This window comes from Pieris napi, chromosome 12, assembly GCF_905475465.1.
Source record: "Pieris napi chromosome 12, ilPieNapi1.2, whole genome shotgun sequence".
Classification (NCBI taxonomy): Eukaryota; Metazoa; Arthropoda; class Insecta; order Lepidoptera; family Pieridae; genus Pieris; species Pieris napi.
In genome coordinates, this window is record NC_062245.1 from 5627367 (window position 1) to 5645512 (window position 18146).

The following is an 18146-nucleotide window of genomic DNA, read 5'->3' on the forward strand; positions in this document are numbered from 1 at the left end:
ATTTACTGAGAGTTTGATTTAGTTGTTCAATAATATGCCTAGCGATGACAATTGACATGTACAATGAAGGTCGTCTATAGTCTACGTCATCGGTTCGAATTCGACCAACTGAATTTTGATAAAATCCTTGATTTCATCAGCCCTCTTCGAACAAAACAAAATTATCCCTCAATTATTTCGGTTCATGTGTTTCATTTCGGAAAAATAATAAATTCTGGAGAATCGACTTTAACATTCTATTTTTTGATTTCAGTTAAATATAATAGTTAAAACTATAGTCGTAATCTTAAAATAATTATACTTACCCATTTGATTTAATTAAATCTTTGCTCGTAAAATTGTATTGAGAATTGTTAGTTTACGAAAATGTATTATAGAAATTGTTTCTTTTATTTCGTAAGTACAGCTATGTTGTTTTATTTAAATGTGTTATTAATTTTTTATTAGACGTAATGTTACGTAATCAGGCTATGAACTGAAGGCCCAGCATATTTAAACGTAGAATCTATAATCTATAACTCGCATCACATAGTAGCAAAGAATTTACTTAGAAAATATTTCGAGCCTTAATAAAGGACAATTATAGACTTTTTTGTGTAAAGTTCAGATTTATAAAGAGATAGTTAATGTTTCAAATAAAACAATATTCCTTGACAACGTACGAATTATCACTCGTTGACAACTTTTCTTCGTTCGTTAGTTCATGGTAATTCATATCGAATAACAGCCCTATTTAATTTGGAGTATTTAGGTTTAGGATACCATATTTGTTTTCCTTATGAGCTAGTCAACGTACTATCAAAGACAAGTAAAAATAGCATTGAAAAATTTTGAAAAATACTGGGAATTGAGCCGGCTAAAATTCGAAGAACTTTATGACACGAATTAATAGTCATCAGTAAAAGGGATCAAATGTGTTGGCGACTCATATGTATAAATAGGAATAGATTATTATAAGTTAGTGTTAGTGACTATATATACAATATAAATTAAGTAGATATGAGCTATAAGAAAAATAAGAATATTGTTAGTAGCTCATAAGTAGAAATTAAGTATATATAAATAAGTTAGGTAAAAATATGTTAAGAAAAATATAGTTAAATAAATTAATTATATGCTTCGCCGAATAAAAGGGTCGCGTAGCTCTCGTCGCGGTATACGCGCACAGATGGCTGTAAGCGCAGCTCTCGTCGCGGTATACTGTCGATGTACTTAAGCTCGGCGAGATCTACGTAAAATCCTCTTTTTCCTCCGCAACGAACTGGGACCCAAGAATAATCGGCGAAGCAAGAAACAAGAACAAGGCGCAGTTTCATTTCAAGACAACATCTACAATTACGCACTAGCAGGGGTGCGTGGGTTGAGGCGGTGCCAGCGATACGTCGAACCGTCTTGACAAAACGTACGTAGTCAAACCCCACCGGTATTCAAAGCCGCGCCGAGGTTACTTTGGTCACTGCACGGGTGTTCTCAAACGAACATCTAAACGTATAATCCTGTGCAGGCCTGAGTCTCTGAGGTGTCGTGGGGGTTGGCAACAACAGTGGTCCTTCGAGCCGGATCCTGCAACGGTTGTCATCAAGAAGTGAATACTGCGAAAAGAAAATGCCAGTCACAAGGTCACAGAACGGGATGCAGCGAGGGGAATCGACGACGACTGTTACCTCCGCCACTACGTCCGAAGTCCGGACCACAGGCGAAGAGATAACGATAGAGCAGTCCACGTCGACGAGCGCAGCCAGCCAGCCAGATCAAGCATTGAATCTGGCACCAGCGGGTTCCACCCGGCGGGCCGCATCGAGAGCCGTATCCAGAGCCAGCTCAAGAAGACAAGCCGAGGCCAGAGAAGAGCTGGCTCGCTGCGAGCTGCGGGAAGCGCAGGCAGCAGCACGCCTGGCCAGATTACGATTAGAAGCAGAAACGGAAGAGGAAGACTCCTTTATAGAAGACGTCAACGATAACCATGAAGAAATGGTGGCAAACTGGATGCGCTCATCGGCACAAAGGCCAGAAGAAATAGAAACAAAGAGCGACATTCGAGCAATAGCTGACGCAATAAAGGAAGCCATGACGACACATGTAGCGCCGCAACCGAAGTACATTCAAGAGCTGCCGATATTTGAAGGCGACAGCTCCGAATGGACGGCGTTTCGAGTCGTATATGAAGACACATCTCCGATGTTCTCTGGCATTCAGAATATGGCGCGGCTACGTAAAGCGATTAAAGGCACAGCGAGAGAAAGCATTAAGAGCCTCTTGTACTCAGAGGCGATGCCAGAAGAAGTTATTAACGCTTTACGCCGAAGATTTGGTAGACCCGACGCGCTGGTGCTAGCTGAACTGGAGAAATTAAAGGCGCTTCCCAGAACGACGGAAAATCCCAGGGACATATGCATCTTCGCTAGCCAAATAAATAACAGCGTGGCCGCCATAAAGGGATTGAAGAGACCGCAATACCTCTACTCGCCTGAAATCGTGAAACTTATAATAGAAAAGATGCCTCCAATTCTCAGATTCAGATGGTACGATTTCACGGCTGCGAGGGAAGAGGAATCGTTCAGTGATATTCAAACGATAAGCAACTTCCTCAATTTAGAAGCGGACAAATGCGGCGCTTTCGCGGTACTCGAAGACAGCAAAAGCGTACGACCGAGCGCAGCGATAAGAAGGCCAGTGAAGCAAGCTACGTATAATATCGCTGAAAGGAGTAGACCTGAAGAAATCAAGTGCCCAGACTGTGAAGGTACACATAAACTCAAAGACTGCCAAAGATTCCTAAAAGCGGCAGTCAACGAGAGATGGGAAACAGTTAAGAGGCTTAAGGTCTGCTTCAAGTGTCTCGCTGGGAAGCACCGGAAAGAAACATGCCGAAGACCACCGTGCAAGTTGTGTCGAAGATGGCACCATAGCCTACTACATGTGACGTCGGAGAGCGAACAATGTCACGAAGGGGCAGCGCCCGAGACAGCGACGGTCAATACAATAAGCACACCGAAAGCTATTCTAAAGATGCTCAAGGTGGAGATATACGGACCGGCTGGGAGCAAACAAGTACTGGCGCTGCTAGATGAAGGCTCAACGGTGACACTGCTTGACGAAAACGTGGCTTCGAGCATCGGCATCCAGGGTCCTCGCGAAGCCCTGAATATAGAAACTATCGGCGGAGGGCAAATGAAAAATCACGACTCTATGATTTTAGATATCGAAGTGAAAGGTATCAAGCAAAGCGAGAAGAGTACACTCAAGAGGGCAAGAACTATCAAGGAGCTAAAATTAACCCCACAACTCGTAGATAAAACCCGACTAAAGAAGTGTCATCACTTGCGGGGTTTACTACAAGACGTGTGCTACGAAGCTGAGGCGCCGAGGCTGCTCATTGGTCAAGACAATTGGGAGTACATTGTCTCGTTACAAATACGACGTGGAAAGCCAGGGCAGCCGGTGGCGTCACGAACAAAGTTAGGGTGGGTTCTCCATGGCTCCGACAGCAGCGGCGTGTCTCCGATCAATTATGTAAACACATGTGCACACGTAAGCGTCGTCGAAGATACAATAGTTCAGCCGAAGAAGCCTTCAACGAATATCGAACAGCGAGCACTGGACATATTGGAAAGAACCAGCCGACAGTTGGAAGACGGCAGATACGAGGTCGGACTGTTGTGGAAAAAGGAAGACATACAACTTCCAAACAATTACGCAGCAGCTTTCAACAGATCTCAAAGAATAGAAGAAAAACTACATAAGGACGCTAAATTAAAAAATGAACATAGCGCGCCGATAGGTCTGTTGAAAAGCAACTACGCCCAAGAAGCACCAGCCGACTACACATCTAACGAAAAATGGTACCTGCCTAACTTCCCAGTGGTTCACCCTCTGAATGAGAAGCTAGGAATTGTCGTTGCGGCCAAAAACAATGGAGTCAGCCTCAAAGACGTTATGCTGTCCGGCCCGGACTTACTGCAGTCAATATTTGGAGTGCTACTGCGATTCCGTCAAGGTCCCGTATCAATAGCGGCCGATACAAAACAAATGTTTCTGCAGGGGAAAATATGTGAAGAAGATAGAAATAGTCTCAGATACCTTTGGCGAAAAGACAAGGAAGCGCTAGTGAAGGATTACAGAATGTTATCACTGGTTTTTGAAGCTGCGTCGTCTCCTTGCACTGCGATTTATATAAAAATTAAGAACACAAAGGCCTTCTTACATAAATATGAAGAAGCGGCGCAAGCAATAGAGCGGAAGCACTATATGCATGATCATTTGCATAGCTTCCACAGCCACAGCGACGATTACCAACGAGTAATACAGCAAGGCGACTTGATCCATAAGAAGGCACACTTCGAGTTACGAGGATGGGCGTCGAACAAAATAGAGATCGTTGAAGACGACACCGAAGCACGGAAGAGCTACCTAGAACAAATCGGTAGAAAAAAAGACATCCAGCTGCCGCAATGTATGACAACATTCTGCACTGAGGGGGAGCTGCATAGTTTCACTGACGCGAGGGAGACGTCGTATGCAGCCGAAGTATATATCTCTATGCCAAGGCTTGAACTGCAGGCAGCCTTGTTGGAAGCAGAACACATAGTCAATTCTAGACTAATAACGAACCTAGCTTATAATTTGGAAGAGGAGGCGCTAACCAGTAACCTTACCCCTAATCACTTTCTCACTGGACGATCCAGTGGAGCTGCGCGCATAAGGCATTTTCCTGACGCAAAGCTGGTGGGCAGAGAAGATTGGAAGAACGTCCAACGACTCTCTGATCACTTTTGGAGGAGATGGCTACGGGAGAACTTGCCCACGCTACTGCCCAGGAAAACGACGGGAAGGCGAGCAGCTGCAGCCAGGCGGCGTGGTTCTTATTTTGGATCGCACGTTACCATGAACTTGGCCGAGGGGAATCATCGAAACCACGTACCCCGGGCCCGACGGAAGAACCAGGATCGTGGACGTCGCAACCAAAGGAGGAGTGATGCGAAGACCATCGTCGAGTATCGTGATCATGGTGCCTGCGAAGTCGCCGTGCAGGAATAACGGTGCTACGCACGAGGGGGAGAATGTTGGCGACTCATATGTATAAATAGGAATAGATTATTATAAGTTAGTGTTAGTGACTATATATACAATATAAATTAAGTAGATATGAGCTATAAGAAAAATAAGAATATTGTTAGTAGCTCATAAGTAGAAATTAAGTATATATAAATAAGTTAGGTAAAAATATGTTAAGAAAAATATAGTTAAATAAATTAATTATATGCTTCGCCGAATAAAAGGGTCGCGTAGCTCTCGTCGCGGTATACGCGCACAGATGGCTGTAAGCGCAGCTCTCGTCGCGGTATACTGTCGATGTACTTAAGCTCGGCGAGATCTACGCAAAATCCTCTTTTTCCTCCGCAACGAACTGGGACCCAAGAATAATCGGCGAAGCAAGAAACAAGAACAAGGCGCAGTTTCATTTCAAGACAACATCTACAATTACGCACTAGCAGGGGTGCGTGGGTTGAGGCGGTGCCAGCGATACGTCGAACCGTCTTGACAAAACGTACGTAGTCAAACCCCACCGGTATTCAAAGCCGCGCCGAGGTTACTTTGGTCACTGCACGGGTGTTCTCAAACGAACATCTAAACGTATAATCCCGTGCAGGCCCGAGTCTCTGAGGCGACGTCGGGATTGGCTAGAACAGTAGTACGTACGAAGTCAAACCCCACCGGTATTCAAAGCCGCGCCGAGGTTACTTTGGTTACTGCACGGGTGTTCTCAAACGAACATCTAAACGTCTAATCCTGTGCAGGCCCGAGTCTCTGAGGCGACGTCGGGATTGGCTAGAACAGTAGTACGTACGAAGTCAAACCCCACCGGTATTCAAAGCCGCACCGAGGTACTTTGGTTACTGCACGGGTGTTCTCAAACGAACATCTAAACGTATAATCCTGTGCAGGCCTGAGTCTCTGAGGTGTCGTGGGGGTTGGCATCAACAAAATGACTCTACGAAATGTAGTAATTAAAATTAAACCCGAAAATCTAGTGAGTTACAGAATCGCAAGGCTGTATATTAAAATAGGAATGACGCGGATAAACATTAACATGATATACAAAAAAATATTTTTAGAATTCGGCCAAAGATAAGAATCCAATAGATACAGACTGATTTTTGTTTCAGATTTTCGCTGTCAATTACAACATAATCTGTGGGGACATTTTAGCGTCAAGTACCTAATTTAAGTCGATTTTTTTTTATTATTCCATAATCAACAAAATTCAAAATAATTGAATTTTCTTATAGACAAAACAGAAGCAAACAAGCCAATTTTTAGATCTCAATTAGACGAAGGTAAATAACAATGATACATGTTTAAAACATACACCCTTTAAAACGTCTCATGGAGAAAAAATAACTAATATAAAAATAATTTATATAAAAATATTGATTTTTTACGTTCGTCACGTGACACAGTCACAGGTTTGTCGAATCCATGATTGCCACCATGCTAGTAAATAATATGTCTTTGCCTGTCTAATCCTAATATTATCTTAGAGTTTAATTTCGTCGGAGACTGTTTTAGATCGAAAAATAATGTGAAATTTTAAAACTTGTCGTTGCGTTGTTTCCTTGTTTGTTCCTTGCACGGTACGTCATAGGGGCTGGTGAAACGCCATCTTGCCTAGAGAAATGTTTTTATGTGTTCCTTCAAATGAATGAATAATTTGAAGTGTTAAAGCCAATACAGATTAAAAATATATAATTGTAAAGGTTCTATAGTTATTAACAAACAGTCTAAATAGTTTATAATATCTTCAGAGAAACATTGACGTTCAAAATATAAAACTATATTGGACCACTATCCGTTGGGTGGATTAGATTTTTATTTCCAAGTAACATAATTAACAATAATATGACTATAGATATATTATTACATATTTTTATATACTGTGTTCGATAAGAACTACTTGCGTTATTTCAGCCTTGTGAGTCAAGTTTCCGTAGTGTAGCGGTTATCACGTGTGCTTCACACGCACAAGGTCCCCGGTTCGATCCCGGGCGGAAACAATTACTTTTTATAACTTTTTAGGTACTTCTGAACCTCAATGGTTAACTGGTCTTCGTCACAAAATAAATGAAGCTATTAATAGTTACGGCTACAATGACGCGAAGCGATACATATCAAAATATGTAGATGGTAAGAAAATTGCATAATTATTAATTATCCTTAAAATATGCATTATTAATATAATATATTATTGTTACTTTTCAGAAATAGAGAAAAATGCAAAACTTTTGCTCCATGTAAAAGGTACGCCTTGATGTATCAAATACGTTTTTATAAAAATAATTTACGACGCACATTTGGTGTTACAAATCACCATGTTCCGAGAGTCAGGCCACCAGTTTTAACTCTATTATATTTTTAACTCAATGTTATTTCCTAGCAGTGTTGGCCTTAGTGGCTTCAGCGTGCGACTCTCATCCCTGAGGTCGTAGGTTCAATATCCGACAATAGACTTTCTATGAGTGCATTTAACATTCGCCCAAACGGTGAAGGAAATCATCGTGAGGAAACTGACTTGATTTAGACCCAAAAATTCGATAGCGTATGGCACAGGAGGCTGATCACCTACTTGCCTATTAGATTGACTAATGATCGTGAAACACATACAGAAATCAGACCTAACAAGGTTGTAGCCACTGGTATTTGTTTTCTTATTTCCTAAAGCCCTGTAGATAGTTTGTATTTCCTCATTTACAATATTTTTTCCTGTTTTTCAGTTAACCCCAAAGGTAAGAAAAGCTGTAGACGATATTAAATTCTTTGTTTTATCTTTGAAAGCTTAGAGATTAAAACCTCGATCATATCTCCAACGGGTGTAATAACTCTTTACCGAAGTTTCACAACAGTCTGAGATAAATTAAATTTCGATTTATATAGAATTATCATAACAAAAATTATTTTAAAATTAATTAAATAGTGTTAAAATCAAATTGTCAACACAAATGTACTATGTCTCGTTTATTTTATATTTTATTTATTAATTTGCTTAAAACATTGAAAAGTTATTAAAGACGGCTGAGAGTTCATGAGCCCAGTCGTATTTTGGTACAAAACGAAATTGGTGTAAGATGTAGTAATTTCTTAATAAGTTCGATTAGTAACCAACTGACTGGCCAATATATTTTGAAGACTGTTAGACAAATGTTTATTTTTTAAATGGTTATATAATTTGTTAGGAGTTAAAGTTAGGTTGGTCTGTATATTATAATTATTGTTTGGCATTTCATGCTATAAATTAATAATAATAAATAAAATTAGGGTTAATGCAAATTTATAATATTTAATAATTTGATCACTAGCCATTATAAATGTATCTGTAAATGAATTTAATTGGTGGAATCAAAGTGGTCTAATATCTAGACGCTTTCTATACATATTTTAAGTATGTATACTTAACAAAAACTGTACTGATTTTTTAAATATATATAGAATCCTATCGTACATCGTTTTTTCTATCCTATTTTATTTTAGGGTTAGCCGGCGTTGAACATAAGCCCATATTGAAATCCGGGCTTTACGGAGACTACGGTAAGTAATTTATAAGTATATTTAATTTATATAAATCCTTTTTGATCATCTTTTTTCTGCCTCGTGATTAGCTACTTTTTTTTAAAATGGCTCTGGCACGATTTGTGCATTAGCCAGCGTCAAGTATAGGATTTTTTTATAATTCGTGCTTGTCTTTAGAAATTCGACCGTGTCCTCCATGTACCGTGTAAGCATTCGCCCGGTACCGCACAACCCTCCCAAAGGCCGAGAACCAATTTAAATTAAATTAAAACTTGCCCTCGAACCGGGAATCGAACCTGGGTACCCCTCACCTAGCTGCCACTTAATAAGACCGCTAGGCTATGAGGCCCCTACTAATTTTATATATTAATTGTGAGTCAATTAACCTTAAGCTGAGCTTTTATATACATACTATTATTAATACCTTTTCTTTGGATTTTATTTTATTTAATTTAAGTTATAGTTGCATGTTATTTTTAGTATCTTTTTGTTATTTAATTATGCATCTCTTGTACTTTACCCTCTGTAGGTGTTTGTTTTTTTTCTATTGATCCATTTTAGGGTCGTCTGGAAGAAATCGCTTGTTAGCGAAAAGGCCGCCCGTTGCCTAATAACTTATGTAACCTACTTACTTTTTGTTTTGTTTCTATATGTATAATTATGTATATTATGGCAATGAAGTGTAAATAAATCAATAAATCAATGTCATATTATCCCAGATAACAGCTACAGTTTCGAATCTACCCTCTACAATCAAAATTACACCGTATGATTAGTTAAAGGATCAAAGAATTCATTATATAAGCAAAAACAGTGACGCATCGTGGTTATTTTGATGCTATTCGAGATTTGCAATTAGTATGTGAATCTTTTGACTCGGAGAAGTAACGATCTTTGTTTAAGTTACATAAACGTATTCACGCACAATAGACGTCTCCATGACACAGCCAAACCCCTTTTTTTATTTATCTATTTTAATGGTTATAATTGTAGGTAACGATTGTAAATAATCGAATTATAGCATAAAAGTACGTTTATATTGACGTTCATAAGTGTACACACCAATATAAATATAAATAGGTTTTAATCTACAACTATCAGTTTAAAATACATTTCATGAATGTATTTATTTATTTGCTTATCAGTATTCCTACAGCTTCTTATTATGCAATATCTAAACAATTACATTATATACGAAAGCCAAAAACGGAATACAAACATAAACATAAAATACATTTAACAATAATAACCTACTTATACAACAAATAAAAATAATATATTATAAATTATAAGATGCATTGAACATTATAATATATTCAATATAAAAGAGCAATAACAAAGCCATTATGTCTAATAAAGTATAACAGAGCTTTTTATATTGTTTTTTAAGCATTTTTTAGTTAAATTAATATTTATCTATTTGCTGGTAATTTTTGTTATAATCTGAAGGTACACGTAAACGTAAATAGTTTGTATTAGATCGAATTTGAAATATGTAGTTGGGTTTGCCATGCATTGTATGAAGAAGGGGTGTGAAATAGTAACAGCGACAATAAGTCATTACAGTCAAATTAACCATTGCAAATAGCGTGTATAAAACATCAGTTTACGTCTACATTCCAGGGATTCAATACAATAGGCAGGCATCTATTTAGCTACTATACTTTCGGTAATCCTTAAAACTTAAGAAACTTTTTTTATTGTTCTCTATTGCTACAATGTATTTCTAGTAGATTGGGGACCGTGTATGCATATTCTAGTGTGCTCCTAACAAAAACAAAGTATAGGCATTTCATGCAATTTATATTCTCAAAAGATTTGCATACACGTTTGACGAAGCCAAGTTGTTTGTATGCTTTTCTGATATGTTATCTATATGTACTGAGAAACACATCTTATTATGTAGTAGAATCCCTAAGTCTTTAACTAAATTTACCTGTTCAATTGTTGTATCTCTTATTTTATAACAAAATTTTTTTTTTTTATGTTTGCGGGTAAAGTAATTTTACTACATTTTCCAATATTTAAGGATAGTTTTTTTTGTAATAAGTTTCCAATCTATTATGATCCTGTTGAAGTTGAACGCAGTTATACATAGACTTAATTTTTAGAAATATTTTTTTGTCATCTGCAAACATAAGATATTCTGAATACTTCAATCGATATTTTATATCATATCAACAAGCGTTAAATAAAAAAGGACTCAGTACCCTTAAGGTACACCGGAAGTCACATTCATAAATTTATTGTGCTCTTCTGTCCACCCGTTACTACTGCCTACCTTCTATTAGTTACATATGATTTTATCAATCTAAATAGATCGCCACGGATTCCTAGCGCTAATAGCTTATGGTGATTGATTGTTGTATTGACAAATTTTTCGAATAATTTGCCAACCCAATTTAGAATCGAAATTGGTCGATAATGTTCTATCTGAACAATGTGGACTTCTTTCCTTTGGATTTTCATTTGGATAGAAAATACAGAATTCAACTTCAAAGGTTTTGAGAGTTGTCTTTAGCATGAATAAAAAGAATTCAAGTGTGGGTCAGTTTATCAGGCGAGGTGAAAGATTGACAAGATTGTTTTAATTAAGATAAAGCACGTTTTAAATTTCTAATAACGCTGAAATTTAAACATGAATATTACTTAGTGTATAAGCTTTATGTAAATTTACCCTACTTAGTATAGATGATGTTAATATTTCCCAGATTTTGCAGCGAATATATACAATATATTCAGTAAGTACGTTTTTTCATTCCTTCAACTCATTCAAGGCACAGGCACACGTCGTGTTTAAAGAATCTTCGGCAGTGGTTTGGTAAGCACCACGTCACTGTTCAGAAGCGCATCCTAAATTATAGTAGGGATTTTTATTAATTTTTTTATAGAACGGAGGGCAAACGGGCAGGAGGCTCACCTGATGTTAAGTGATACCGCCACCCATGGACACTCTCAATGCCTGAGGGCTCGCGAGTGCGTTGCCGGCGTTTTAGGAATTGGTACAAAATGCCATCACAGTAGATGGCATTTTGTATGCCATCCAACCTTAAACAGTAGATGGCACTTCTTATAGAAGATACTATTTTGAAGTGAAAAACAAATTAGTATACTCTATAAGTACTCATCTGTTTTGTTTTTCTGGCTCACCTGATGTTAAGTGATACCGCCGCCCATGGACACTCTCAATGCCTGAGGGCTCGCGAGTGCGTTGCCGGCGTTTTAGGAATTGGTACAAAATGCCATCTACTGTTTAATGCCATCCAACCTTAAACAGTAGATGGCACTTATTATAGAAGATACTATTTTGAAGTGAAAAACAAATTCGTATACTCTATAAGTACTCATCTGTTTTATTTTTCTTTGATATTTCATTTTGTTTTATTATTAATTTAATAAAGTTACAATATTATCTATTGTAACTTTATGTGTGAAGTTTATATTACCAAAAATTTTGTGAAACCATTTCTCACTTATCTGATCCAAGTTATATTTTTTCAGACGCTTTCAGTCCCTTTAGGGTTTTTAATCAAAACAAAACCTTATTTATTATTCCCTGTTTCGTTACTTGTTTAGTCAGGTTAAAATGGTAAATAATTAATTTCTTGGGGTTACTTCGGTAGGCTTCACCTATTTCAAAATTAATTTATAAGTATATTTATTTATAGTAAGTCACGTGAATGCTTGTTTGGTATATCTACCGTGGTAACATTTATATTATATTTAGTTTTTTAATTCTATTAAATAAAACTAATTTTGTTATTTGAAAGGAAGTATTAGTACAACCGTTAGATAACTATATTATATAAATTTTCACTAACAGATAACTATTATTTAACCCTACATTACAGTTTTTATATGGAGATAGGCCAAACATAAACAAATATAATTGTGAATGTATAGTTTATACTAGCCGGCAAACGTCGTTTTGCCATGTATATCATTTATAATAAAAAATAGAGGTTAATCGTAGAGGGGTGAAAATTAGGGGTTGTATGTATTTTTTAATGTTGTATCATAAAAAAATAAAAACAGAGAAAAATATCTAAAAATAAAAACAATATATAAAGGGACTACCCTTAACATTTAGGGGGATGGAAAATAGATGTTGTCCGATTCTCAGACATACCCAATATGCACACAAAATTTCATGAGAATCGGTGCAGCCATTTCGGAGGAGTTTAACCACAAACACCGCGACACGAGAATTTTATATATTAGATAAAACATTACCTCATTATAGGTAGCGTAGTGTAATAACTCCATTTTTGTGTATATATGTGACAAACATTACTATTTTATACTTAAAAACTCATATAATTTTTTATGAAATGTTAAATATATCTAGGTTATTTTGTACCACTAGTTGAATACGGTTTACTTATCTAGATTTTTAAAATCAAAATGTGAGCCCAAAATTACAACAATATATGGCAGGCCAAGATAGACACAAATAGGTTAATTGTTTATTAGAAATGTTAGTGATAGAAAATATAGACATATTTTTTTTTTTTTTTTTTATAAAACAGGGGGCAAACGGGCAGGAGGCTCACCTGATGTTAAGTGATACCGCCGCCCATGGACACTCTCAATGCCAGAGGGCTCGCGAGTGCGTTGCCGGCCTTTCAGGAATCGGTTCGCTCTTTTCTTGAAGGACCCTAAGTCGAATTGGTTCGGAAATACCTCAATGGGCAGCTGGCTCCACAAAGTGGTGGCGCGCGGCAAAAACTGCCTTGAAAAACGCTCAGTTGTGGAACGGCGGACGTCGAGGTGATACGGGTGGAATTTCGTACTCTGCCTCGACGTCCGATGACGAAACTCAGCTGCAGGTATTAATCCGAACAACTCCTCTGAACACTCTCCATGGTAAATGCGGTAGAAGATGCAGAGAGACCCCACATCTCTACGCAACGCCAAAGGATCAAGCCGCTCGGAAAGGGATTGGTCGTCGACGATACGAACCGCTCTGCGTTGAATACGGTCAAGTGGAAGGAGCTGGTACTGGGGAGCCCCCGCCCAGAGGTGAGAGCAGTACTCCATGTGGGGCCGAATTTGCGCTTTATATAGTTGCATGCGGTGGCCCGGAGTGAAGTACCGTCTCGCCTTACTGAGCACACCAAGCTTTTTGGAGGCTAATTTAGCCTTTCCCTCCAAGTGACCGCGAAACTGAACGTCGTTCGATATGTCAACGCCAAGTATTCCAATGCTGGCTGTGGCTTTAAGAAGAGTGTTTTCGAAAAGAGGAGTAGCGACAAAGGGTGTTTTTTTAGCGGAAAACGCGCAAACTTGTGTCTTCTTGGGGTTAAATTGGACTAGGTTTAGTCTGCCCCAGTCTGAGACTCCACGTAGAAGAGTTTCGACTTCAGACACAAGTTTGTTCCGGTACTCATCGACAACTGCCCGAGAAATACCTGCCCGGCCAGTGTAAAAAGTATCCCCAGTGCTGTCATCCGCATAGCAATGAATGTTGCTAAGTTGCAACATATCATTGATATGCTGAAGAAACAGGGTCGGGGATAGAACACAGCCTTGTGGGACCCCCGCGTTCACGGGTTTAAGGTCGGAGCATGCTCCGTCGATGACGACCTTGATGCTCCGATCGGCCAGAAAGCTGGAGATCCAATTGCATAATTTCTCGGGTAGCCCATAGGCTGGAAGCTTCGAGAGCAGTGCATATATAAACCAATGAAATGCAGCGTATTTTGGGCTTACATAGGTCGTTGATCGAAGTAATTGAAAACAACACTACAGTTTTAAAACCATAACTGACTAGAATCGGTTAATAAAACAGTACTTCCTTACTTAACGTCACACTATTGTAAGTATTTCTTTACCTTATAGGCTCTTTGATATTTGTGTAAAACATTGAAGTACTCCCACAGCAACGAACCCAACAAAATGGCGGACACGACGACGCAGGCTGTATAAACCACTCAAACAGTTAACTTATTTTACATTGAAGTAGGACATAGAACAAAATTGTTTTAACAGTTTTTTGTTAAAATGTTAAAGGATGCTCTTTACATTTTACATTTAAATATTCTTTAACCAAGAAACCCAAGTTTCGCTCTTACCAATACAGTAATTGAATATTTGGTCAATACACGAAACAAGCACGCATCAATACAATTTAACGATATTATTGAAAATGTAACATTTTTTTAGACGATGCTGATCCGGAATGGTTAAGAGATCTTAAAGAAAATGTCAAAGTATTAGTTAATATGCTGGGCAGGGAAGCAGCCTCCTATATACTAATACCGATCGTTTTAGGTAAGTAATTAAACTTATTCCTATGTAAAACAAGTAATTTAATTATTGTCATTTTTATGCCAAGTTTATATGTATATTGTCTTTGTGCGATTTAAAAAGACCAAGTATAAATTTACTACTAGACCTGGAACTTAAAAAGAGTGGCGGAGAGTGTATTGCCAGTTCTTCTCTTCCCTTCTACGCCCTTGATTTGAGAACTGGCAGTAAATGTAAAATTAGAAGCATTTAATGTATATTTCTTTTTTGACGTTCATAAGTGTGCATTGTGTTACCTATATGAATAAATGATTTTTGACTTTGACACAAAATCATTTAATGATAGGCGTGACCACCTAACGCCAAACGAATTTGTATCGAAATGGTCACGTGACAAACCATGAGCTAATGTCAATCTCATGCAAATTTCTTTGGCGGTAGAGCGGTAGGCGGTAGTCCCAGCTGCAGTTGAAAATTGAAATAAGGGGCTTAGAGGTAGAAGAATGTTTTTTTTTCTTCAGTTTACGACTAAGTACTTTCATAATACGTGATAAAGACGAAACTAAATACGTCTTTATAGTTTTTTTAAACAAACCTTACCATTAACTCACTATTTTTTCTGCAATACTCTAGATGGCCACGAAATCATACGAGATCTTCAGGACATGCCATTCTTTTGTTTGGGAAACTTTTTAATATTCGCCTATTACCTGCAAATATCTTTCTAAGTATTTTATTTTCGACAAAAAGTAGATACGATATTTGAAAACAGCGTTTTAGGTATAATATTATTAATTAAATTTAGAAGCTGCAATGTAGTTAATTTCATATTTTTTAAATATAAGTAATAATCAGAAGGGTTCTATTTAATGTTTTAAAATTGTTTTTTTCAGCTACCGAATATATGAACAGCGTCAAAATAACTGACATCGATGGTAGGATAGATAATTATTTTTATAGAAGTGAAACTTCTTTATCGGGGTTGGAAAAAAATTTAATGTAACATTTTTTCGTTACGCGTCACATTTTTCGATTACGCGCCATGTTGCTTTTTGAAGTCAAACTTCTTTATCGGCGTTAGAATGAATTTTTTATCGACGTATGGGAGACATTTTGTAGCAAAATAACAGCTATAACAATGATAGTAATAATTCTATTACAATTAATGAAATTCTGTAATAATCTTAGTAGTAATAAGGTAAAATGAAATAATTGTATTTGTATTCATGTCTGTGATAATAAAAGCCTTTTGTTAAACTTTATTTAACCAATTTCGTTAAGTTGCATATAGTAGATCATTTTTCGAAGAATAAGGTCATAACGAAGTTTCACTTCTTACGTGTGTACACCTAGTACACGCACACATTTTTTTATTAATATTTTTAAGGCTTTAGTTTTATGGCATCGGAAAAGCTAGAATGATCAACCAATAATAATAAAAATAAAAACTTTATTCATGACAGAAATAAAGTAGTGGGAAAATTCAACTATCGCTAATCCCTATACTAGGTAACTCCTGTGTTGTGGGTAACTAAACTAGATTAGGTACAATTATTCCATGGTACACTATGCACTATGTTTAAACATTTTTTTTAAAAGTAGTCTTAGTGTAGAGGTAATAGACAAAGACGATGCACGTTTTGTTCACAGAAAGAAGTAAGAGAACAAATTTAAAAAAAATTGTATGTAGACTAGTTCGTTTAACGTGTCAAGTAAATTTGACAAGGGGTTCTTCGAACATTTTTCATAAATTTTCATTCGTAACTTATTGATTTCAGTCGACCAATCGGGTAAGTATTAAAAAATTCATTCAAGATATCATTATAACTCTTGCAGCGACACCTACAATCTTCGGCTATAAAATAGTACGATAACGTCACACCCTAAAAGTGTCTTCGGTGCCGGCCAGTGGTTAGGCTAGTCCTCTCTTTAGGTCTAGGGAAACGCACTATATCCTTCTTCCAAGCTCTAATAATTAAAATTATCAATAATTATCTTCAAGGTTAATTTCGAAGAATGACCTTATTAAAAAGCCAAAACATTACTTGATCTAACACAATTGTTATGTGTAATCGAATACCTTTATATAGGTATACATATATTGCCTCTATTTTTTTATTCATATAAATATGCATCACTAATAGCTGTAGTAAATAGAATAATATCGTCTACCGGGATATTAAAACATTATATTTCAAAAGCATTTACTGAAATACTTCGGAAGCTGAAGTCTTATAGAGCGGTGCAGCGGAATTTCTATCAAACTGCGTACAGTAAAAGTTTAATGTGCAGAAATAATGTATATTCTACTGTTCCTATTGAAATAAGCTATATTATCGAAGTAAAGTGAAAAAAAAATCAATTAAAATCAATTTTTTAATAGTGGTGAGCAATTTAGGATATGATTCTGTCTTTAATAATATGATTTTCACATTAGGTGAAGTGATTGTGAACTACCACGAAGTAGAAGAAGCGAATATATTAGGTAAGTTATGCCATAGCTACGTTAAATATGTATTATAAAGCTCTTCAAAATTTTTTTGAATACATACAAAACCTTAAGTGATGTGAATCAACTATAATTAATCTCTTCTCATAATATATTTTATGATTAACAATTCTTTAATTAACGTTACAAACCAAATCACAAAATAATTATTAACTAATAAACGTTACCGTTTTAAGGAACTACGAGCAGGGCACGCAAACATAAAAGTAAGCATAAATTGTTTTATTAAATTAAGATAAATATTAGCAAACGTTTTAATATCATAAGAAAATTTAAAGTCAAGTTTACATGTTTATGATTTTTCGCCCGAATTCAGTGAATACTATTTTTTAGATAAAACAATAACTTCACCATCATCCTATTTCAACCTTACAGCTTTAAAAGATGCAACCTCTTTTGCTCTTTTTTTTCTTAAACAAAATATTTAGGGGCGTGATCTGCTAACACCAATCATAGATAATGGAGAGTCACGTAAAAAACCGACGTTGAAGATGTCCTCCATAATAATTATTATTTAACAATTTAAATATATATTTATATTATTTACAATATTTAAGTTAATAATATTAACTGGTGATTCGTAATAATTTCAGAAAGAAAATCAAGATCAAAGAGAACATAATAACAATGAGTGTATTGCAAAAAAATAACTATAACATGTTTAAACTAAATAAGATTACTTTAAACAATAAAGTAAAGCTTAGATAAATTTATTGTAATTATTTTGAATACAAGGGAGTATTTTCAATCTATATCTTATTATCTGTATCATATTATGGTAAACTGTCCATTCTCGTTTAAGATCAATCGCTAAATGTTATTG

The 18146-nt window shown here is 36.5% G+C and overlaps 1 protein-coding gene and 1 non-coding gene across 5 annotated transcripts; both read left to right on the forward strand.

The window, feature by feature from the left end:
* The first annotated feature begins 293 nt into the window (after positions 1-293).
* Positions 294-17962, forward strand: LOC125054906. Of its 4 annotated transcripts, XM_047657054.1 has the most exons (14): positions 296-396; positions 6168-6216; positions 6291-6338; positions 7078-7185; positions 7261-7299; positions 7773-7784; positions 8527-8583; positions 11277-11306; positions 14731-14838; positions 15708-15749; positions 16593-16604; positions 17252-17299; positions 17500-17529; positions 17917-17962. In XM_047657054.1, exons 1-14 carry the CDS (start codon positions 367-369, stop codon positions 17943-17945), a joined length of 642 nt encoding a protein of 213 aa, XP_047513010.1. In that variant the 5' UTR covers positions 296-366; the 3' UTR covers positions 17946-17962. The 4 variants fall into 4 exon arrangements, with proteins under 4 accessions (XP_047513013.1, XP_047513012.1, XP_047513011.1 ...); XM_047657056.1 differs by lacking the exon at positions 11277-11306 and having other exon boundaries at positions 295-396; XM_047657055.1 differs by lacking the exon at positions 7773-7784 and having other exon boundaries at positions 295-396.
* Positions 6983-7055, forward strand: Trnav-cac. The gene has a single exon. It is a non-coding gene; the product is annotated as a tRNA-Val (tRNA).
* Positions 17963-18146: the final 184 nt, after the last annotated feature.